At 32.7% G+C, this 25,704-nt stretch overlaps 1 protein-coding gene across 13 annotated transcripts in view; it reads right to left on the reverse strand.

Moving 5' to 3' along the window:
- Window positions 1-893: 893 nt before the first annotated feature.
- tmod (tropomodulin) overlaps window positions 894-25,704 on the reverse strand; it is a 181,321-nt gene continuing 156,510 nt past the window's right edge. For 5 of the 13 annotated variants that reach the window (XR_016302280.1, XR_016302281.1, XR_016302282.1 and 2 more), the window contains exons 4-11: window positions 18,553-18,676; window positions 17,425-17,645; window positions 15,132-15,383; window positions 13,304-13,451; window positions 8,905-9,436; window positions 7,025-7,091; window positions 6,063-6,125; window positions 894-3,136 (exon numbers count right to left, since the gene is read on the reverse strand). Coding sequence is in view for 5 of the 13 variants with exons in the window: in XM_089632614.1 (XP_089488740.1) it covers window positions 7,055-7,091; window positions 8,905-9,436; window positions 13,304-13,451; window positions 15,132-15,383; window positions 17,425-17,645; window positions 18,553-18,676 (1,314 nt within the window). In the remaining 8 variants the exon portion in view is untranslated. Of the gene's footprint in view, window positions 3,137-6,062; window positions 6,126-7,024; window positions 7,092-8,314; window positions 8,394-8,904; window positions 9,437-13,303; window positions 13,452-15,131; window positions 15,384-17,424; window positions 17,646-18,552; window positions 18,677-25,704 lie in introns of those variants that run through there. The other 8 variants (XR_016302286.1, XR_016302284.1, XM_089632614.1 and 5 more) reach the window with 8 other exon arrangements.

Here is a 25,704-nt window from a genome sequence, read left to right on the forward strand (position 1 = left end):
TCCCATCTTTTTAAAATTCACGTTGTTGACTCCCCAGATTGTACATTCTGTGGTCTAGAAGTGGGAACTTTAGATCACATATTTTTTGGTTGTCCCTCTCTAAACAAATATCCTCTCTTCTATCAAGCCTTATCTAAAATTGCCTCCCCTCCATTCAACATCTCATCTCTTCTAAGTCTGAACTCGACTCCAATTTTCATTATATGTAATTTTGAAATTTGCCTATTTAAATAAAATTAATATTTAAATTCACCTTTCATTTCTCAATAATTTTAAATGATGGCCAAGAACACCCTTGAAGGGTGAAAGCCAGAAATAATAAGAAAAAAAAAAAAAAAAAAAGTATGGATGTTAATAAGACTGGGGTCTATACTTTTTGAGGGGCCTCCATGGTTGATGTCTCCAAGGTCGCAGGTTCAAATCCTGGCGTGCGCAAGTAAATTTTATTTTCCGGCACGTTCCAGAGTGGAAAATACTCCAAGTATTGCCCTGGTGTAAGACTCCTATTCAGAATTGAAACATTGCTTGAAATGGGTTCTGCCGTGTTTGGTGACCAGATCAGAATGTCCAGAAACTCCCCCACCTTCATCTTCCACATCTCATTCCCCTTTCCACCACCCTTCAGCCTTACAACATACCCCAGTTGGATGCCATAGTCTCACTGGCTCCAGAAAAATTGGGAGCAGTAGGGACAGGGTTAATAAATACTAGCTAATATCTGGGATGAGAGAGGTTGAGCAAGTGCGACTATTTATATATAGTCTCTTTAACTCTTTATAATTCTTTCTGTCTCACTCTGACACTGCTCAAATCGTATTAGCATTTACTAATCTCACAAAATTAATAAATGTTGACAGTGGGGTAGGCGGCAGGTAAGGATGAAATAAACAATATTATCTTACTTTTCATATTTATTTATTGAAAATGTACATCAAAGGCATTTATGAAAGAATTTACTTTATACTAGCATCATAATATAATTGGTAGCTCTATGAAAACTATGTGCACCACTTTTTCATTAAATCAAAGAATAATGCATTCCATAATATTACTAGTACTGTAATGGCACGGCTAAAAATAAACCATGGCCAAACAAACTTCAATCAAATAATGCTACTCTTACTTAATCACATTCAACTCGTGGACACCACAATAAAAGCTATTGTAAATGTAATTAAAACATAATAATTTATTAGTGCAAGTAAAAGAAGAAAAAAACATATAAATACACAAGTAGTACAATGATTAATTCAAAATCTATCCAAATCAATTGTTTTCATTAACTGAATATTTATTTCTCATGCTGTTCTCAAAACAGTCCGTCGAATAGAAAATGGCAGTAGAGCTGTGATGATCGAAAGGATAAAATAAATTTATATTTTAAAATGATTGATGACTTCATTTTCTTGATGACTTTCCTAACTAATGAATAAAAATAATATAAGAAATATTCTCAAGTCAAGCGATTCAAAATGATGAGAGCTACTGACAATACATAATAATATTAAGAAAATAGAGGCTCAATTTCTACAGAAAAATTAAAGTTTGTTTATTTAATTATATTATACAATTTGTCTGGCACAATTTGTTAACAAATTACGGTTTAGTAAATAAACCACACAGTGCAGTAGTCCCAGAGAGGTCGTACATACATCATCGACGATCATTCTCTTCCTTCTCACACTTCTTGTATGAGAACGAAAAAGATACTAGTCACATACGATCTCTCCTCTCTGTGACTACTACAGTGGAATTCCCGCCATAGATACATCCCTAGCATGGCGGGTGAAATAATACCAAAAAAATGTATTTACTGTACAAATTGTTTTGCTTAAATAAAAAAAATATTCAAGCGAACCAAACCGGTTGCCTGACTTCAGATGGTTATCGAGTCAGTTTAAAATGTTTCAAAGATCAGAAATCTATGACCGGGACTTCAATACATACATAGTATATGAAAAATGATCCAATCAACCAATGTCTTATTTACCCAGGGCCGGCCCTGAGCCAAATGGCGCCCGAAGCGGACTGCTTCGATTGCGCCTGCACAGGCCGGCCCTGTATTTACCATTTCATCCTTAGATTTGTAATGATGCAATGAAATAGTAATTAAAATGTATCCATTATTCATGTCTCAACGACAATAAAATTAAAAAGTTCACGACACCAAAGAGATAGTTTATAGTTTCTCCTGAAAGCAGAAGTTTAAAAAAACTAACTGATCGTAAAAATTGAGCTTTATTTTCTAACTTAAGAAATAAATTAAAATTATGTTGTATATACAATTATTCTAAAAAAACATCAGTAGAATAAAATGAAATATTAACTTGGATGTATATAAGATAGACGTGTGTCAATTAAAGATTTAAAATATGTTTTTATCAATAAATATAAATTATTCATGAAACCAAGACAATCATACAATTATCACAATATCAGATATACAAATCATTCAACCTTCATTTTGACGCAACATGAGGCAATTTTTGTCAGGATTGAAAATAAACAATACGTTGTATTTCACTAAAATAAGTTTTATGTCAAATGGGTATAAACACAAAATATACTTTTATCAAAATAAAACACATTTAAAATCTTCGTTGCATTGATAATAATTGTATGAATTAAAATTTACACCAATTTTTGTATGAAAATCTATTTCACAAAATAAGATACCAATATTATCTCAAGTCAAATAATTTGTACGCATGTAAAAAAAATCACACAGTGATTCACACATGCTTCTGAAAAAGAGAGATTAAACTCTCGTAAATATTTTTTCTTGAAGTATTGAATATAAAAAGTTACATCCAATTTAAAAACAATAAAATACTTTAAATATAATTAACATATAAACTAAAATTAAATGTCACTGTTATTATAATAAAATCTGAAATACATAATATATTTGAATGTCATAATGAAATGATATTTTTTGGTATCTTAATAATTATACGTTTATTTATACAGCAGTAAAATTGGACTATTATAAATGAATGAATTTGATGTGTGAAGATTAAAGCAAATTCTTGATGGGGTGCAGATGCGATATATTTGCAATGGTCTTGACAAAAAGCGAAGATTTACCAGCCGAGAGTATAGTTGCGTGAAAAATGCCCCATCCTGCGCTTCCGAACTAGAAAGTAAACAAATAAGTAAGGACACACATCAATCAGTTAAAAAACAGCATGAAAAAATAGTTAACTTCATATTTAATACTACGAAAATTCATCAAATTCGTTTAGAGTAATATTCTAAAATACAATAAGAAATAAAATACTGCAATATTATAAAACAAAAAGATTTAAATGAGTTTAAATTTACATTGAAATTTATTTGTAATTCAAACATTTCACTTACAAAAGTGTTAATTAAATCATTGTTTGTTATTAATGCAAATTTTTTTTTTTTAAAGTTAAACGTAACACACTATAATCTATGCGCTCGTAGATCGCATTAATTTAATTATTTTATAAAAATACTTTTTTGCAGGTTATGCTTCAAAATATTTAGACAAATTATTGTTTGCGCACGTACATGCACAATATAAATGAATAGTTTTTGTGGGTTTAAAAACTCAATTCTATCAAGAAAGGTGTACAAATACAGTATTGGATTGAATCACCGATACATATTGTATTTGTGTGCCTTTCTTGAAAGAATTGAAGTTTCATACCCACAAAAACTATTTATTCATATTGTGTATGTACGGGTGCAAACAAATAATTCGTCTTAATATTTTAAAGCATAACTTGCAAAAAGTGTAATTTCATAAAAGAATCAAATTAACGCCATCTATGAACGCCTAGATTATAATGTATGTTACATTTAACCTTAAGTCTTCTTGTTACGACTTTTAAAAGCTAAATTCTATGCACATATCTATGTTAAGTGATGATAAAAATTAATATTATTTAATGTCTGATAAAATGTGCTTTGGACAATAAAAAACAAGACGCTTTTGAGTACAAAATTTTTTGTTATAAAATCATGAAATTAAATTACTTAAGCGTGATTCAAAAATGAAATCTTTCTGTATTGGTGAAAATGGCTGAAAAAATAATATACTGAAGTGGACATTGTTCTACAATACACAGTGATTATGGTATGAACGAAAATGGACATTTCTGATTAACTCTACATTCAGTTATTATTATGTAAACCCATTAGTTTATTATTGGCTATTAAGTCAACTAGGTTATGCAATTACTTGGTGTGTAGATGATTAACATATATATCCTACCATTTTGTTTTGAAGACACGGTGAGATTTAAAAAATTCCACTTAATTCCACCTCCATGAAATCCCAACAATGCACACTTTTTCAATCTCCTCCTTCTGAATCTATGGTTAAACTTATACAGTACGATAAAAGAATTATAAATGATTGATATTTGATTACATAGTTGTTACATCCGGAAGAGTTGCTAAATATTCCATGTTCATACCGATGCTAATTTAAAGAACTGAAAACTACATTGTACACTTTCCACCCATCCAATGTTGTTATTTTACTATTAACTTTCACCCTTAAGAAGAGGTATTCAATCAATACTTTGATGGTTAAAGGTAACCTTAAAATTATTCATAACCTGCTCGTTCATAGATGACACCAATTTAATTATTTTAGAAAAAAAACACTTTTTGCAAGTTGTGCTTCAAAATTATTAATATGTATTTGTACCTCAGAAGTCAAAGGTCCGTTGTCACATTTTTGAAATTTGACAGCCGACCTTTGACTTCTGAGGTAGAGATATATTGTTTTATTTTCACCTGTTCATATGGTACATACATATGTATTTTTGTCCGTATAAAAACTAAATTCTTTCAAGAAAGGCATACAAATACAATATTGGATTGAATCACCGATACAATTTTGTATTTGTTTGCCTTTCTTCAAAGAATTGAATTTTTATACAGACAAAACAATTTACGCATGTTACGTTTGTATGGACACAAAAAACAGTTCATCTTAATATTTGAAAGCAAAACTTGCAAGTGTATTTTAATAAATTAATTAAATTGACTCCATCTATGAATGCGGAGATAGTGATGTACGTTACATTTACTCTTATGATCCCTATTCTTCTACGATAATTTGTTAGTACGACGTATTAATTGAATATTATAAATGCTTATAGGCCTGCTATCTATAAAGAATGTTAAGAGATGTACTTCAATTACTTTAACCAGTGATTTCTGGCATTATTTGGAGTAAAATATTTTCACGAAATTTTGGTCTCGGATGACATTTTTTGTTGTTTTTTTTTCAAAAATTATTTCTTCACATTAACATTAATAATGTGACTAATTGGTCACTTTCTCATCCAAGTAACCGCCGAAACTTTAATGTTTATGATTGAAAAGAAAAAGTCTCCATAGACTAAAATGTTATCAAATAAGCTCAGGAATCGCTGGTTAAAGTATCTCAGGTTCGTCTCTTAACACGCTGTAGTGAATTAAATGACATATCTGATGCAAAAATTCCTCGTGCAGTAAGTAAAAATGCAGAAATATGCCGTGCAAATGTGCGCAGTGATTAATTTGAAATATGTGTAGTAAAACAAATCACAGTCTAATAGATGTATTGAGTCTAGAGAAACTGCCGACTGTTTACAGATTATGTACTCATTATCCGTACAGAGTATTTATTACGTAGATTGGCAGCCGATTATAAATATATCTTTGAAAATAACCATTTATAACCTAAAAAAAAAACTAACAACAATACATGAATCAATTTAAAGAATAAAGTCGATGAAAAAGTAAAAAAAATAAGCTAAAATAAATTATTGAATGAAGGTAGGAGATATTCTATGTTACTTTAGAATGAATTTAGAGATTGTAGGCCATTCTTCTACATTTCTACATTTGAGTAAATTAAAAATAATATGGGTTAATAAAAGCATTATTTGAGCGTGATATGAGCGATGAAGGCTGAAGCATGTTGGTTGGTGCATGTGCGTATATCGCTAATGAAGATGTATGTGTTAGAGATAGAATAAGATATAGGTTATGTATATATAAATATATATATAGAGGGCGGGTGGGCCCGTACATACTGAAGCGCACTGGGGAGCATTCAGGGACCTAAGAGCTCGTCTGGCCCCTGCGCGAAAGGCGTACTGCAACACACAAAACACATAACCAAACAATGCGCAATCGATCTTTTCCCCTGTAAAACTTGTTAATATTGGTATTGCCATATCAAAAAATTTTATTACCAGAGAAACACCAAAATTAGGTACTACTAAAAAAAAGCACAAACAATGGGCCAGTTGCGTGCGTAGGTACCCAAAAAAAAATCAGGATACAATTTTTTTTTTAGAGTTTATTTTTATTCTCATGGAAGAGACATTTTTACAGTCCTATTAACTAATTAAAAAGAATAATTATATCTTTGCCAGGTCCTAATATTATGAAAATTTAGTATAAGTCCAAATTAAAACTATAATATTTTTTCAGTAAAATATAATACAATGAATTTTTAAAACATATTTTTTGATACGGCAATACACATGGCACACAGTAATAATATTGTTAAAAACACATCTAATATGTGTTACAAATCATAAGTCATAAATATTTCAAAATGCAATAGTCAACAGCAAAACAATATTACTTATTCAATAAAATATAACAATATGATTTTCGAGAGTAAAATAAAAAAAAAGATTTTATATATCAATCAAAACTTTTCATTTGAAATAATGGATAAGTAATATTGTGTCTGCCATGCATCAACATTGTTATGGATTTTTAATTTGTTGGGGGAAAAAAGACATATAAAAGTATACTACATCAATGTGGGAATTGTCATTCATTATTATTAGTTGGTTCACAAAAATACAAATTATTAGTACAATACAATTATCCAGTTCTGAAAAAAAATAGGTTAAACATTTGAATAGTATTTAAATAGTTACAAAAATCTATGTTACGACTAAGCCTGTATTATTCTTATTATTTGAAGCGTTTTGTAAATCAAAGAAGCAGTACATTCATCGCTTTAGTGACATATTACCCGATGACTGAGTGGAGATTCCACTATTTTTTAATACTGTTGTGATTCATCTATACTCCCCTCGCCGCTAGAAATTAAACGACGACTCGATGTTAGACATCTTATTCAATACCTGGAGTTCAAACATCTTATTCAATTAAATATCTGGATGTGAGACACATTCAATTCAATACCTGAAGTTCAGGCATCTTATTCTATTCAATAGCTAAGTTCAGACATCTTGTTCAATACCTGAAGCTCAGACATCTTATTCAATTCAATGCCTGAACATCAGATATCTTCTTCAATTCAATAACTGAAGAAGCTCAGACACCTTAATCAATTCACTATCTGAAGTTCAGACATTATTCAATTCAAGTTGTGGAATTCAGACATCTTGTTCAATACTGAAGCTCAGACATCTTAATCAATTCACTACCTGAAGTTCATACATTATTCAATTCAAGTTGTGAAATTCAGACATCTTGTTCAATACTGAAGCTCAGACATCTTAATCAATTCACTACCTGAAGTTCAGACATTATTCAATTCAAGTTGTGAAATTCGACATCTTGTTCAATACCTGAAGCTCAGACATCTTATTGAATTCAATGCCTGAACATCAGATATCTTCTTCAATTCAATAACTGAAGAAGCTCAGACTTCATAATCAATTCAATGCCTAAAGTTAAATTCAATACCCAAAGATCAGATATCTTATTTAATTCAATACTTAGAAGAAATACTCAATATCTCAGTGCATAGACATGTTCTGAATTTCATTGCGTGTAAAATATTCATCAAGAGTGACTTCATTTAGAGAATACAAACATAAACTGACATGCTTTAGAAAAAAAGAAAACTCATTCCGCATGCTGGTGTTAGTATATATATATTATATAATCATGTTTACTGTAAATTTTGAGCTTGTCTAAAATAGAGTAAGTGTACAGTGTTTACAATTATTAATAAGCACATTATGTTTACCTGCAGTTTTCAACCTGATAAAAGCGGTAATTTTTCCCAGGCCTTAAAATTTAATAACGAGAACGAAGAGTTTATTGAAATATGATTGGATGTTCTAATAATAAGATTTTATCATCGATTTGTACATAAATCTGAGAACTAATGATAATTTTGTTGTACCGGCGACCCTAAGATAACAGCATAATTTAGTACCTAATGGTATCTTCCTAAAGAACTGAATGTAAACTAGAAATGTATAACAGATTAAATTGAAAGGCATCACTGGGAATGGCATTAGTGAAGCACGTAGTTGTTATGCTAGAAGCATAATATACCTATCCTGACCTTTATTGGATGCGGGCTGACTTCCTATGTAGATTGTTAAAGAATCTGAACTGAAGCCTCAGGGTTAGGTCTTTCCGTACTGCAAAGGTAACACAGAGTAACAAAACATAGTTTCTCATTCATTTGTTGCTAGGTTTAGGCTATGCGCGTGGGGTGTACATGTATATGTGATAGGTTTCAGTGTGGTGTATGTATTGTGTGTATCAATAATCGTATGTAACTGTTTGTATCTTATCATATCAATTCAATGCAAATCTTCCTGAGGATGTAACACTCTGTTCACTGGTGAGAGACACTCATTTCACAACTAACTTATCTGCATTCTGGAAAGGATGTAACAGAGACAAAATAAAACAAAACCAACTCTATAATATATACACCAGATACAAGTCTCATCAAGCATGTTGAATATTGAAGACAAACAGAATAAAATATATATTTGAGATCAGTTCTTCAATTCTAAATTCTTCATAAATGCAATAAAACCGACAACAGATGAGATGAAGAACAATAAAGATGATGTAAGTTTCCGATGATGATTGGGGACAACGCTTGCACAAAGCATAATAAGGCTCGGAGAGCCTACTCACGAATGGGGGTTGGGATTGTAGTCCAAGGGAGATGCCATCACGATCCTTTCCGGCTCTTTATTCTCTAGATTGTCTACTTCTGAAGTTTCAGGCGGTTGCGGAGCTTCTTCTATTTCCTGAGGCGGTTCTACAACTTCCTGAGGCGGTTCTACAACCTCTGGAGACACTTGTGCAACTTCTTGAGGGACTTGTAAAACTTCTTGAGGGACTTGTACAACTTCTTGAGGGACTTGTACAACTTCTTGAGGGACTTGTACAACTTCTTGAGGAACTTGTACAACTTCCTGAGGGACTTGTACAACTTCCGAAGGTGTTTCTACCACCTCTTGCAGAGTTTCGGCTATGGGAGGTTCTGGCGCTTGCAGAGGAAGTGACTCAGGCAGAGCGCCGTCCGGCTCTACGGCGCTGGGAGGGGTTATCAACTCTTCCTTGGGAGTATCTTGGGCGGACCCTAACAAATTATCTCCCTTGCTAGCGCGGGGAAGCTTCAAGTTGAATGTGGCATTAACTTCTTGCTTTTTGAGACGGAAATCTGCAAATGCGGCCGATAATAAATACATAGAAACCAGTGGATCGCTTTTCAAAGGGATAAACAGAAAGCATTCACTTTGGAAGAACGGACATTGCGGTGACGAGAGCTGTGAATTTTGGTGAAACTGTGAAGTATTTACAATCTCGGATAACTTTGATCTGTGGTGATTTGGAATGTAGTGAATTGATGATGAGTTAATACAAATGAAAGGAAGAGTAAACCTTAAAGAGTCCAACACAGAGAAGAAGAGTGAGGCATTCAAAAGAAAACTGAGAATGTTAAAAGGGGACGGACATAGGAAGAACGATAAGATGAACAATGCTCCGGTGGCTGACCTTCTCTCAAGGCAGCTGCACAAGTAGGTGAAAGCTCCAAACACTGTCAAATTGACTTGAACATATCTCTATTTAAAACCTTAGAAATCTAAAATTTCCATTGATTCAACTAGAACTAATTTTGACTTTTTTTTTGAATAGGCAAGCAGCATGTTATAAACTTATATCGTCGGTATATAAAAAGCATTAAATTAAATTAATTAATATTGGAAAATATTAATTAGTTGCCCTAATAAAAATATTAGATTAATTTAGTACATAATATTTCTGGAATAAAGTAGGAACACAAAATATCAAATGCTTGCCCTTAATACTTGAAAGAAACAAACATTAATTTAATGTAACAAGATATTCAATAGATAAATTTTAACCACCTTACTAATAAATGTGTTTTAAATTTTACACAACTAATAAACAAACCATTTATAATGTAATGTACGGGTTATTTATCAGTTGCGTAAAAATTGATATACATTTATAAGTAAGGTCCTTTGAGTATAAATAAATTAATAATATGATTGAAGGAAAGGTGTTTCAAACATTTGGGACTAAATACGGATTAAAATCAAGTCTTCACAATGCTTCCAACAACTGAATTATATTTTACCTTTCTGATGATAAACAGCTTTACAGTAATGTACTTAATTATTTATAAAAAGGTTAACTCAAAATAAAATTGATATAGAAATGTCTATAATGATTCTAGAGAGAAATGTATTCATGGTGAAAGTCCACTGTTTCTATGGGGGAACGACAACGAGAAGTGATGGTAGAATGATGAAGAACGAACAGTCATCAAGTCCTATATAGTTTTGGCCCCATTTCTGCAATGTTCGCTGGGAAAACCTGGATGGAACCAACATCGATAGTATTAATACTATCTCAAGTCTTGCATCGTCATTCGCTCACTTGCATAGCAAGTCATTTCATACATACACCTTCACCTTCGCATTAATATGATTGTATGAGTACATTTCACTATGTCAATCAACTAAATTAAAGAGCATTTTACACCACTGTCAAATCTTTTTGCTGAAAATAAATATTATAACAGATTCTTTAAGATAAGTATAAGTTCAGAAAGCATTTCTAAATAATTATCAACTAACCAAAGCCAAACCTTAACACACTTCAAGAGGGTGAAAATAGGGACTCGTTAGAGAAAATGGATTTTGCTAAAAACCGCTATTATATCTTTTAAAATAATACATATATTTGAATTAATTTCTTTTAAAACAGTAGTTACCACATCCCAACTATAAAAGTACTGACTGAAATTACAGCCCGCTTTGTAACACAACTCCATAAAGCGGAGTTAAAATCAGTTTTGGCTCATTTAACGATATTTTATGTGTAAAAAATAAAATGGATGTATTTTATAACTTTATAAAAAATTTTGGTTTTCACTTTTGCACAAGTAATTACAAAAAAAATACTAATTTCCGCATCTCCAGTGCCATAAGTGCAAGGATTTATTACCCACTCTACAGGTTCAGTATAGTTTCCTTTTGATTAAATATTCTCCCACACAAGAGACAATAAGATTAGAAAATGGGAGACTTCTATCACATTTATACAAAAATATTGGTATACAATATTCATATAGAATTATCGGACAGCAACGCCTTTCCCGTCATTTAAGTAGGACCGGTGTAAAAGGTAAAACTACCCGTCCCGCCGGAAGTGTGTTAACACACTTCGGACGGGAAAGGTATTTCTACCCGTTCAGTCAATTGTTGCATAAGGACGGGAAGGGTATTTTTACCATTTGCGCCGGCTTCATTTCAATGGCAGAAAAGAATAAATTATCCAATGTTTTTGTATGAATATTATATGCCAATCTCTTTCTAAAGGTCCCAACTATAAGTACATAATTATCAAATCGCAATACAGTTCATCTTTTTATATATATATTCGAATCTTTCGTGTACATCGGTATTTCAACAAAGGGACCATTTATTATTGAATAGCTGACACTTGATAAGCAATGCGTTTGAAGATTAACGAAATAAGTAATTTTTCGGTTAGTCATTTTGTAGCTTGGGTATGCTGAGTTAGTATGTAGAAATTTTTAATAAAATATTTTCATTATTTTTGAAGATATAGCGATTTAAAACAAATTAAAATAATTCGCGCAGGACCTTATTTTCGCCCGTCACCAGCGGTGGTCCGCCGGCGCAAAAGAGTGGTAGCCTGAAGTGTGTTAGTATAATTTCCCAAAATAATTTGTAACCACACAAATAACCCAGGATTTATTGTAATAAACAATTACATACTAAGAATTTACAATACAGCCACCATAAATATAGATTTTCAAATACATTTTAGGAAAAAAAATGATGCTGCAATCAGACGGGAATAAAAAAGCACCCATAATTTCCAGTCAATGATACTTGGTACATTCACTAAATAGTTTTTCAATGGATGGAAAAATGTCAGGCGTTTTTTTTTTTTTACTTCTGATCTGAATCCAACAAATAACAGGTGAGAAATAAAGTAATAAAAGCAGGGAAAACAAAATAAGTTTTAATTTTAAGAAAACATATTATTTTTTTCTTTTTGGTTCAATAACCAATCCAGAAGAAAAGAAAGTAATTTAAAGAAAACAAGAGCAATAGTTGAACCACCTATATAAAATAATGAGTTATTGGAAGATTTCATTCATATACGAAACTCCCTAAGGTAATTTTTGGTCACGGCTAACAAAAATATAACAGGATTTTGTTCCTCTTAACCGTGTACCTAAAAAAAATCCTTTGGAAAGAGATGGTGAGAGTTTTCTGTTTCAAATTTTTTGAGAAATTCATACAAATTCCAAGAAATTTCCAGACATTGTGTGGTTGCTGATAAATTGCCTATTATTGCCAATTGCTTAACAATTTTATTGTCTTGGCTGTCAACAGTCTTACAGGGTAAGGTGTCAGCCGTCAATGTTTTCCCATCAAGATTACCATAATGTAACGCACAAATTCACCAAAACCACAACAATTCCACCAAACTCGAATATACTACATGTACATGTAACAGAGCGAGAAGGAAATAGATTTGGTAGCCGAGCGAACTAACCGTCAAGACAGGGCAATATGCCTGCAAGAACAGGCAATACATGACAATCTTGACAGAACATATGGAAATTGTGACGAAAATACCTTGCCGGCAAGAAATTGTTCTCAAAGGATTCTCGTTTACCAGAGCCTTTAGGAATTTCCTGTTAAAAGAATTTTTCTTCTGATACTCTCTCGTGTCAGAGGTTGGCTATCATCACTCTATAGACTGCAGCCCACAAATATTGGTTTAGTTTATTAAAAACAGTACAAATTTTTTGACTGTCCAATTAGGAATATTTTTCAGAAGACATTCACGTAAACGATTTCAAAGGACTTAATTTTTTGAAACATCAAGAAAAATCTTAAGAATGTGCATGAATTTCTCGAGAAATGTGGATGGTCCAACTCGGGTCCTCTGGCAGTGCGACACTCCGCAACGCTGTGGGAGTAAGGTGAAGTAGGGAATGTATAATTGGAATACTCACTCCTGTCAATGTTCTTCTGAAGGTGGGAGGCGATGCGGTGGCGGGCGTCACTGTACTCCAGGTGCAGACCCAGTCGCACCAGCGTGGGGTTCTGCTCCACCAGCTGCGTGATTTCCATCTCGATCTTGTTGCCCAAGACAGACGATCTCTGCAAATTCAACAATTCATTACACTTATTGGCATATCAATTATTACTGGCAGTGGCTTTAGAGAAGTTTGTTGTAGCATCGGTGACAGTCACTGGCGTCAGAAGAAATAGACATGCCCTAATGCTGAATCTGAGTATCGTTTCGAGGAGCTGGAGGCAAACCACATGACAACCTTTTTGGCACCAGGAGGGTTCGAGAATGACATAAATAATTATTTGTACGTTGACTGTCGGTTACTACTGTTACAAAATATTCGATTTTGGAAACAAGCTGAACTTTTTTTTACCAGATTAGGGATTCTATTTAGGATGGAAAAATAGTGGATTCAATGACAAATCAACTGAGTTGTCCGGTTACCAAAATAGTGATACTACAATGCGAGTTGTCTGTAGAGGGACAAGCCCATGCTATTTCCCCGCTCCTCGCAACTTGGTTTGTTCCCCTCTCTCTTATGGGCAGCTCTATCTCTTATTAGCTCTGTGGTGATAGCCAATTTTGTCTGCGATTCCGCTGTATTTGGAATGTTACAGTTGAAGGTAGTTTGGCTGTATTGGTTACATGTTTAATCCTTAAGTATATAATAAAATTAAATACTACGCTAAAAAAATTCAAAAGGCGAAATGGGAACGGGAAAATCGCTTGGCTTAGAAAAAATAATATAAACTCGATTGAAGTTAAGTAAATAAATTGCGCCGCAAATAAACGCCAACATAAAGTTTTTATTTGATTTTTATCTCGATCCAATTCCTTTATGTGCCTTGGCCAATTGATTAAACACGCCCTGAATACAATTATTAAGCGGCGACCTTAAATTATATTGCATCTAAAACACAATGGTGTTGCCAGATATACTGCCAAAACACCCGTATACATACATGAATAATCACATATTATTAGTTTATTTAGAACTTTAACAATTGAAACAGAAACCCATTGAAAGGTTCATTAATGTAAAACAAAGTGTAAAATTTACGATTGATGAATTTTGCTAATTTTATTACAAGAACATACTTCCATTTTGGAGGCGGGTATGGGTGCCGCCGCCCCGGGAACCATTTATTAGATAACCAACACCCTTGCCATAGGTCACCCCAAGTGGTTTGCTGCGTTGAGTTCCCGGGTTTATTATGGGGTGAGGTTTGTCTAGGTCTTGGTGGCGGATGCCTTTGCCCACCTACTACTACGATTCGGGCCAGAACGGGAGAGACTAGTTGAGGAAGATCTTTTGACCTCTCCAGCCAGTCTTTCTCGACCCATCGCTTTGCATCGCAGTGGCAGGGATGGTTTCATACGTCTGTCACTCCTGGACACATTGCCCCCAAGACTTCTACCCACCTCTCATACCGTTATCCTTCCCAGAACTTCCTTTCCCTAAAAAGAACCTCCCCACACCACCCCCAAAGATGACATAGACCGTGGGGGAATTCTGTCAAACACGATCTATCCCATCACACGACAAGTTTTGTGTATTAGTGGATCAGGTAAAAAAAAAATGGTGGATTCTCACTGCCTCGTAAACTCTGGCCCGCCATCAATGGGTCAAAGAATGCCCGCTGCATTTATTCCTAGGCAAAATCGATGAGGCCCACAGGGCGACGCTTGAGCCCCTAGACTGGCTTACTGACCTACATGTTCCCCTCTAATCCCCCAGCATACGAAAGAAGAAGAATTCTCCATACCTGATTAGCCCCCCGGAACTCCTCAACGGTCTTGGTCTTCAGCAGCGCCTGCACGAGTCGCACAATGAGGTGTGGACTGATGAAGTTGGTCTCCACGTTGACGACCCGCAGCGTGTTGTTCCTCTCGAGGGCGTCGGCCAGCTGCGCCGCCGTCCGGTCCGTCAGACCCACATTGGTCAGGGACAACACCTCCAGGTGGGTGTTTTGGTTAAGCGCATCAAACAGACGCTCGAACTTCTCTTCACTTATATTCTACAAACCATAGTAAAATTAATAATTAATTGCAACGATTACAAGGTATTTCTGTGTCTCATAATTCTGTGTGCATTTGCAGAATGGGTGAAGTACTCATTTATGAAAAGATGCTTCACCAACACCCTTGATAGTTAAGATAATATATTGGAAAACGGGAGATCAGCAACCGTGGTCAAAATGTGATTCAGGAAGTAGGAGGAGAGGATAGTATGACATATAGTAAAACTTGTTTAGAAGTTCTCACTGAAGAAGTTTTTATGCCTAATCTGAACTTGACTATTTTTGGAGCGCATGTGCGCACCAATTTTCAGATGCGATTTTAACCTTTATAATTTGAAAACTGTACAGAGGAGAAATTCTGCAAATTTTTGCCTGACAGTTGGCAGTTTTGACTTTTTTCTGTTCCGACGTTCAACAAGTTAAAAAGTTTTCATGTTTAGCCCGTAGAGGCTGACAAGAAACTTCAATAAATTAAAAGATAGTCAAAATGCAGACCATACCATACTTGATAAAGTGACATTTTTATTTTGTTCTTAACTAATCTAGTAAAGTAATATCGAAGGCAAAATATACATACAAGGTCTACACTGCAATTGCAATGTTTTGTACCTTGTTTTTGCATGGACATGATTCTTTAACAATGCTAATTTAGGGATCCGGTCCCAAGGGGTTAAGAAGTTTGGTTTTTCGGAAGACTATATTTGAAAAATCGCCCAATTTATTCCACATATATTTATGGTTTTCCCGATTAAGAAGTTTTCCAGGTCCCTTGAAAAATTCTTAACCCTTCAAGATTCAGAAAGACATTACTAGCCACAACCAACATATTCCACTAGAGGCGCTGAAGGACAGATTTGACCGGGGTGTCCATTCATTATAAAAGTATTTTTATCTTTTTTCTATAATGCGTGTAGAGACGTATGATTTTTTCATCATAGGAAAGAAAAAATATATTCTTCTCAGTATGTCTCAAATATTTATACACAATTAAATGGATAAAATCTAATAAATTGTCAAAATGTATGATAAAAATCGGCCGTTTTTTTTTCATTGAAATTGAAAGTTAAAAATTGGAGTGAGTGAGGGTTTTCTTACTAATTTCCAACACAAAAGGAATGTGTTTTCTAAATCTCGAATTCATTCAAAATTATGGACGTTTTGAGTCAACATGTCTCGGTAAGTTTTTGTGTTAACATTTTCATGTTTGATATCTATTTTTTTTTTTTTTTAATACCAAAATCATCTTCAAAATTAAGTTTTTATCATGGTAATTTTTTATTATGGGTACATAAAACAAGGGTGTTATAATTGATGCAATATGACATGTTTTCAAAAATTATTAATACTTTTTCGTCTGTTCGATGTGATTCATATCAGAGGCTAAACCGCACAACTTATTATTTATCAATCTTCACAACTTATCATGGAATCAATCGAGACCTTATCAATTTCAGATAATATTTTATTTTTTAGCATTGTACCGTAATGAATTTTTTAAGAGTTATAAAAAAAGAAAATGAATGATCCCTTTGCGAAGTGCCGCCTAAGCACCAAGATAATTAAGGTAGATTTCAGTAATGTTAGACTATTACATATTTGATCAAAGATATGTTTATAATTATTTTCTAATGCATTTTTTAAGATATCATCAAGTAAAGATAATGTGATCTTTATTAAGATTACTCTCTTTCTTTTTGCATGTAGAATGACAAACATAACTTGACACTTGAAAAAACCTACAAGGTTTTAAAACTGTGTTTCTTTTAATATATATTTGCAACAAGTTTTTTTTTAATTAAATTAATATTAAGACTCACATTCATGGCAACAAAATAATGATTTAAATGTTGAATTAAATAAAAAATAAAATTGGACACAATACCGATCCTTGAGGAACTCTCGGGTTGTTTTTAATTGATGTTTTATTTTCTGGAGGTATTCTTTGAATAAGTAGAGAGTGAAATTGTAAAATATATATAACTAAATATGAGAAATATATTCTATTGAAATATGGTAAAATAATGGTTCAATAAAATACCTTGATATTATTCCAATTGAGATCGATCAGCTTCTGGTCATCGTCTTTGACCAGTTTGATGGTGGACTCGGGGTCCGTGTTGTTGGGGGGGTCTTGCGGGAAGAACTTGGGCTGTGCCGCTTTGGTGATGCCGTCCCAACCCAAACCCACGGGCTGACCCTTGTTCAGCAGCGAGGCGTGGTATTGGTCCTGGTTCATCATGGAGTGGAAGCCCAAGATGGCTAAGGGACGAAACATTCATTCAATTAAATTGATAATAAATGCATATTCTTAACTACAAAAAAGGTTTACTTCAATGAAACGTTTGCAAAATAGAGATGTGTGTATTTGTGGGTTGGTTAAAATAGTTTCATAACGAAACAGAACAATAAATGCATATTCTCAACTACAAAAAAGATTTACTTCAATGTAATGTTTGCAAAATAGAGATGTATGATTGGTTGAAGTGGTTTCATGACGAAACAGAACAGTTACAAAATGGAACATTGAAGAAAAAGAATGAACAAACAAACAAACCTATTCTTTTACCGTATTCTGTTTTGCCACTGCTGTTTTTTCTGGTTACTAGTTAAAATATATGACAAGCAAACAGAGAAAACCGAAAATAATGTTTGCATTGAAAGAATTTACATATTGGGTGTCAGTTTTTACACATTAGGGAGTGGTGACATGAAAAAAATCATTTGGGCATTTGGCGTTGACATGTTTGCTAGAAAATTATTTGTTTGACCAATGTTTGAGAGAAATCGAGCAAAACTGCACACAAATAAAAGGCATTAGAAAATCACATTATAAGAAATTTTGCTAAACTTATAGATCTGACATGACTTTTCAATACATGTAGATTTAAACACAAGCAACAGCTTACATTACGAAAGAATATAAAATTGTACACTGCAAAAACTGTTGATTTTTATTGTAAGAACATGATTTTGGTCGAAACATGCCTATTTTTAAAAACAGCACCATCTTTTGGACAAACATGCTTTTTTAAAATAACAACGCCATCTGTTGGAATTAAAAGCAACAAGTGCTATTGTTTCTCTATCTGCACATACAGACTGAGCCACAGCAAGGCATGGCGGGGTACAGCTAGTAACATAAAAAACTTAAGATAAATAAACTCACCAGCCAAATCAATGATTTCTTCCTGGGTAGCATCGGTCAAAGCACTCTCGTATTCATCTCCCATGTCTATAGCTATCTGTTCCTCCGCCTCTCTCATCTTCATACTTTCTGGTGGAGGTGACCACTGGAAAAGAAACATATATGAATAAAACAAAGCCAATTTATACATTGACATCCACTAGGGCTGTCTAGAGAGCCATCTAGAGAAGTGGACCCCGGAATTTCCCCCGACCTAACCTAACAAAAATTCGACCTTAAGTGTGGAAATTTTTTTAAACCTCTCAGGCCTCTGGCACATTCTGTCAGAAGGCCAGAGCATTTCCGCTATTGCAATAAAATCCAAATAAATTAAATATTTCTGAATATATCGGAAAGCTAAAAACTGTTTTTGAAAGGTGACAAAATACGCTATCAAATAATATTAAAATTTTGAATGCAAACAAAAAAGTTTTAAAAATGGTTCACTCAAATTATCGACAATAAAAAAAAACACAAACAAATATTTTATTAGACAAATGTATTATGAACATTTCTGACACCTCACTTTTTCGCCGTTTCATACAAAAATAAATAATAAAAAAATTCACAAAATATATATATATATTTTTTTTATCATTGCGGTCAGAACCTTTAGTTTCATAGAAGTGTACATTTCAATTCTTCTGTGGTTAACTTATAGATTTGAATTTAAAACATGGTATTTTCTCTTTCTAACACCATTAAGACACAAGGATTTCTATGAGACCATAAGAGCTGTTCTCAAAAGCGAACAAATTAGCCCAAGGGCTAAGAAAGTTATTGTAACTGAGTTTGAAAATGTATTATATTTTAAAGAGTTAATAACAACGGTTGAATTATTTTTTTGATATCTCCAAAAATGACAAAGTTTTGAGCTTTCAAAGTGAACTTGGGTAAAACGTTTACAATCGAGTCTCGCGATGTCACAGGCGACACATTTCAATACCTAATGCCCACGTCAGTCCGTATGTACCGTGATATCACAAACTTATCGGCCGGCCTCATATCTTTGCTAGGTACTATTCAATATTTCCCAAAAATTTAAAAGTTATGTCCTCAGCATGCTAATTAATAATACGATACATTAGTAAATAACTAGAAATTTCGTTGAAGGGGACAATCTCAAGGGGTTAGTCTGGAAATTTCACCATTTAGATGAAAATTCCCGCAATTTTCCCCGTTTCATTAATATTCCCCATTAAAATAAATTCCTGGGAATATTCCCCAATGATTAAATTTCTGGGAATTTTTCCCATAAATAAACTTCCAAGAATTTATGTATCACTACGGCCGCCCCAGGTAAATTTGGGAGAAACATTTCCAGGGGCTGAGACTTCTATCGACAGGGAAGTCAGGAGGCGCCCGGTCGAAGAGATGTGTCTCCGATCCAAATAGGACTATAATAGGACTATGACCAAAATATTTGAAAAAATTGTAAAAAAACAAATATTTAAATTTGTTAAAGAAAATAATATTTTAAATGCACATCAATATGGTTTTAGAGAAAATATGAGCACTCAAGATGCTATCGTTGACTTAACATCTGAAATTTATAAATCTTTAGATAATAAAAAAAAATGCATTGGAACATTTGTCGACTTAAGAAAAGCATTTGATAGTATATCACACTCTAATCTTATCTCGAAACTAGCGAAAATTGGTATAACTAACAATGCTTTAACGTGGATTGAAAATTACCTTTTTAATAGAGAGCAATTTGTAAAGTTAAATGGCTCTCTGAGTGATTCGCAGACCACAAATTTTGGCATCCCGCAGGGAACTGTTCTAGGTCCAATTCTTTTCATCATTTATGTCAACGATATTTTTAATCTCTCAATTATGTCTAAACTTATTTCATACGCTGACGACACAGCAATTTTAACTGAGGGATTAACTTGGAATGAAACCCAAAAAACAGCAGAGTTAGATATAAACATACTAAAAAAATGGTTCGATAATAATTTGTTAACACTTAATACTGAAAAAACTTTTATAATACCTTTCACCATTAATAAAAATTCATTCCCTGATAATTTAAAGATAAGTATACACTCATGTAATTGTAATAGAATTTCAAATTTATGTAAACCTGACTGCTCTGTACTTACTGTTAAAACTAATGTAAAATATCTAGGTGTAATTATAGATAGTAACATAAAGTGGAAATTACAAATCAATGCAATAGTAGAAAGATTAAGAAAATTATTGTACATTTTTCTTAGAATACGAAACATACTAAATTTTAAATTATTAAGAACCATATATTTTTCACTAATTCAATCAGTATTACAATACGGAATTGTTGGTTGGGGTGGAGCATTCAAAACTTCTCTCTTACCTTTAGAAATCATCCAAAGAATATTAGTAAAAATAATTTTGAAAAAACCGTATGATTACCCCACAATTAGATTATTTCAAGAATTTAAAGTCCCTTCACTTCATATTATTTATAAAAAAATAACTCTTTTTCAAATACATAAAGATTGTTTCAACATTGACAACTTAATAACTTTTTCGAACAGCAATAGACAAAGTATTCTTGGCTCTATAACTATCCCGCGCTGTAACACCACCACAGCCCAACAATTTTATAAATATTTTGGTGTCAAATGGTTTAACCAATTACCTCTTAACTTAAGATTGGAAATGAATTATAAAAAATTCAAAAGCTCAATAAAAGCACTATATCAATAGCATATTAAAATCGTTTATACTTAAAAAGACAATATAATCTCTCAATTATTATTATATTGAAATCCTTTTCTCTTATTTCTTATTCTTATCTCTTTCTTTCTTTTACATCCTTTTCTCTTTTCTATTTGATAAAATTTTGTTACATATAAAATTTTTATTTTGTTATATTAAAAAATAAAAATTCTTTTCATTATCATTACACTCTCTGAAAAAATATGTTAAATTACTATTTACACGCGTTTCTCCGCCTTTTTAACACGAGCATTTGCTCTAAAAAAAGGTGTATCACGATGTACTGTAATAAAAAGAAAATAATCTTAATGTAATGTAATAACATGTAATTGTAAATTTAATATTAAATAAAAATTAAATATTATAAAAAAAATAAAAAAAATAGGATAATGAAGAATTTTAACAAATTTTAATAAATTAATGTTTTTTCTGTTGTTTATTATTTTTACTTATACCAATGTGACTTTGAATTTACATACAGTCTCATCACTTTAAATGTGTATGACCTCTGCTGTATCTTATTAGCATAATACAGCAATTGGCAGTCTGGTCATGTATAGTACATTTTACAGATCAGGACAATGATGGCACCGACTTTGAAAAAAGAAGATTAAAGCACGATTGGTGCAGTGAGAAATTGACACGCCCCCTTACGCCATTCTCTAACATTTACTGTATTTTTTGAGGTTTATTGGAGGTTTAAAGAAAGTGTACCAATTGCGAAGGCCTAAACTTTTCAGATGCGTACACATATATTATTATACATTACTAGTAATTATTGTTTTAACGTTTCAGGCAGTGTGTTTTTGTACGTAGAAGTGACCCCGTTTTGCGCACATCCTCTTAGGGCCGGTATTTCAGTAAAATAATTAGTTAAAATATGTGGTTTTGGGCGATTAGTTTTGGTGTAGCAGTGAAGTACTATTAAGCTTAGCCCTGTCGTCTCTATTAATTCTAATGGGGTTTTTGTGGATTTCAAATGCTTCCATAATTAGGCGTGCTCGATACATTTTGAGTCTTCCCAAGACTTCAGAAACTACTAGTAACTAGGAATTACTTCTAGTAATTAAATAGTAGACAGCTTCCCTTGAGTTTCAATACTCACGATAAAACTGAAATAAATGTTAAAAGGATATTTCAAAGTTGCATAACTTATGATGGAAATCTGTGTAAATTTCACGACTTTAGAGCTCACCGTTGGGAAATATTATGAAAAACCTTTTGTTTTAAGATCCCTGTTACACATTATAATGCAAGAGGAATCATAGTTAAGGAGCTTAACTTCTCAGGACATGAGGACACTATTAATAAATGCTAAAAAAACCAAAGTTATGCATATAAGATCACCTAATGCCAGATTTCAATTCAATCCTAATATTATTTCTCATAGTTTTAATTGCATCCATAAAAATATCCCGACTAATTGTAAATGTGAAAGCTTAGAATTAGTTACAGAATATGTCTATCTTGGTGTTACAGTAGATTGCTTTTTCAAATGGGACAAACATATTAAAAAAACCTGTAAAAGACTCAGATCAATTGCTGGCAGAATGTACACATTAAATTTTTTCCTATCAATTGAAACACTTAAAATAATTTATATGTCAATGGCAGAATCTATTATAAGATATGGATTAACCATATGGGGAAATACTAGTACAACCAATCTGAAACAAGTCCAAGTTGTACAAAACGCAATTGTAAAATTACTAGTCGTCCCTAATATTTTTAAACAGAGACATAATACACCGTTGCTGTTTCAGAGTGCCAAAATTTTACCTGTTAAGGCTATACTATGGCAAAAAATCATAATTCAGTATATATTTACCCCGCAGCATAAAGAAAAATTAGAACATAAATACAGTACTAGATTCACGCGCAATGACGGGTTAATAGTTCCGAAATTTAATAATAAATACGGACAGAGAACGTTTGAATACAACATACCGAAGATATTTAATTTATTACCTGACACTATAAAGCAATGTAAATCTATGAATAAGGTTAAATATATGGTGAAAAATTGGCTATCGGAAAAAAAATATTTATTTTAATATGTATGAAATATTGTATGAAAAAATTGTTAATTCTGTAGATATAAGATGTAAATTATAACTTTAAAAATGTATTTGAAACTAACTTTAAGCACCTGTTGACAAGCCAATTCAATCGGCTTAGCAGGACTTGTTTTTTGATATTATGTATTAACTATTTATTCAATAAAAAAAAAAAAAAAAAATAAGGTCGGAGTATTTCCGCTTTGCAATAAAATCCAAATAAATGGAATAATTATGAATGTATCCTAAAACTAAAAACTGCCTTTAAAAGTGAAAAAATACGCTTTGAAATTTTATTATTATAAATAAAAATATATATGATTTAATTTATTAAAATTTTGAATCCGAACATAAAAAAATACAAAATGGCTCACCTTACGTTTTTCGTAACAATTACTGAGAATAAAAAAATATATAAAACACGCATTTTGTTAGACAAATTATTAAAAAAGTTACTGTCAATTGCGTGCGGAACCTTTGGTTTCATAAAGGTGCATATTTTAATTTATTTTGTGGTTAACTTCTAGATTTGAATATTAAGCATGGTGTTTTTTTTCTTTCTAACAATGTTTAGATCATATGTCTCACCATGAGAGTGAGGGAGAGACAACGATTTCTATGAGACCATATGAATTGTTGCCAAAAGTGAACAAATTAGTCCTGAAGGGATAATCATGGTGAATAAATTAATCAAAAAGGCATCAATATTTTTAAGAAGATTATTAAATTCATCACATAATTTTTCCAGTTTCCTACTAATGATTAAAATATTATTTCACATTCCTGGATGGATCGATTATCCATGTAGGCTACTTTTCATGGATGGATCGATTATCCATGTAGGCTACTTTTCATGGATGGATCGATTATCCATGTAGGCTACTTTTCATGGATGGATCGATTATCCATGTAGGCTACTTTTCATGGATGGATCGATTATCCATGTAGGCTACTTTTCATGGATGGATCGATTATCCATGTAGGCTACTTTTCATGGATGGATCGATTATCCATGTAGGCTACTTTTCATGGATGGATCGATTATCCATGTAGGCTACTTTTCATGGATGGATCGATTATCCATGTAGGCTACTTTTCATGGATGGATCGATTATCCATGTAGGCTACTTTTCATGGATGGATCGATTATCCATGTAGGCTATTTTTCATGAAAGGATCGATTATCCATGTAGGCTACTTTTCATGGATGGATCGATTATCCATGTAGGCTATTTTTCATGAAAGGATCGATTATCCATGTAGGCTATTTTTCATGAAAGGATCGATTATCCATGTAGGCTACTTTTCATGGATGGATCGATTATCCATGTATGCTATTTTTCATGAAAGGAACGATTATCCATGTAGGCTACTTTTCATGGATGGATCGATTATCCATGTAGGCTACTTTTCATGGATGGATCGATTATCCATGTAGGCTACTTTTCATGGATGGATCGATTATCCATGTAGGCTACTTTTCATGGATGGATCGATTATCCATGTAGGCTACTTTTCATGGATGGATCGATTATCCATGTAGGCTATTTTTCATGAAAGGATCGATTATCCATGTAGGCTACTTTTCATGGATGGATCGATTATCCATGTAGGCTATTTTTCATGAAAGGATCGATTATCCATGTAGGCTATTTTTCATGAAAGGATCGATTATCCATGTAGGCTACTTTTCATGGATGGATCGATTATCCATGTATGCTATTTTTCATGAAAGGAACGATTATCCATGTAGGCTATTTTTCATGAAAGGATCGATTATCCATGTAGGCTACTTTTCATGAATGGATCGATTATCCATGTAGGCTATTTTTCATGAAAGGAACGATTATCCATGTAGGCTATTTTTCATGAAAGGATCGATTATCCATGTAGGCTACTTTTCATGGATGGATCGATTATCCATGTAGGCTACTTTTCATGGATGGATCGATTATCCATGTAGGCTATTTTTCATGAAAGGAACGATTATCCATGTAGGCTATTTTTCATGAAAGGATCGATTATCCATGTAGGCTACTTTTCATGGATGGATCGATTATCCATGTAGGCTACTTTTTCACAAAAGCATTATTATAAATTCATCATTCTCTATACAAAACATCAATGATATGACTTCCAACAAGCTCTTTGTATGAATTTGGCAGTTGTAGTATCAATTAAAATTCACTGCATACACATAAATAAATTGTTTGATTTCAGTGGAACAAATGTCTGTTATAAACACTGATAAGATTATGATATTAATTACTAATATACTCCATGAGAGTACTTTATTTAACCTTACTTTTATCTAAAATAGATAAACGTTTACTTAACTGAGTTACAGACTGGAAAATAATAACCCAATTAC

This window comes from Hesperophylax consimilis, chromosome 6, assembly GCF_061612785.1.
Source record: "Hesperophylax consimilis isolate HC1 chromosome 6, BYU_Hcon_1.0, whole genome shotgun sequence".
NCBI classification, from domain to species: domain Eukaryota; kingdom Metazoa; phylum Arthropoda; class Insecta; order Trichoptera; family Limnephilidae; genus Hesperophylax; species Hesperophylax consimilis.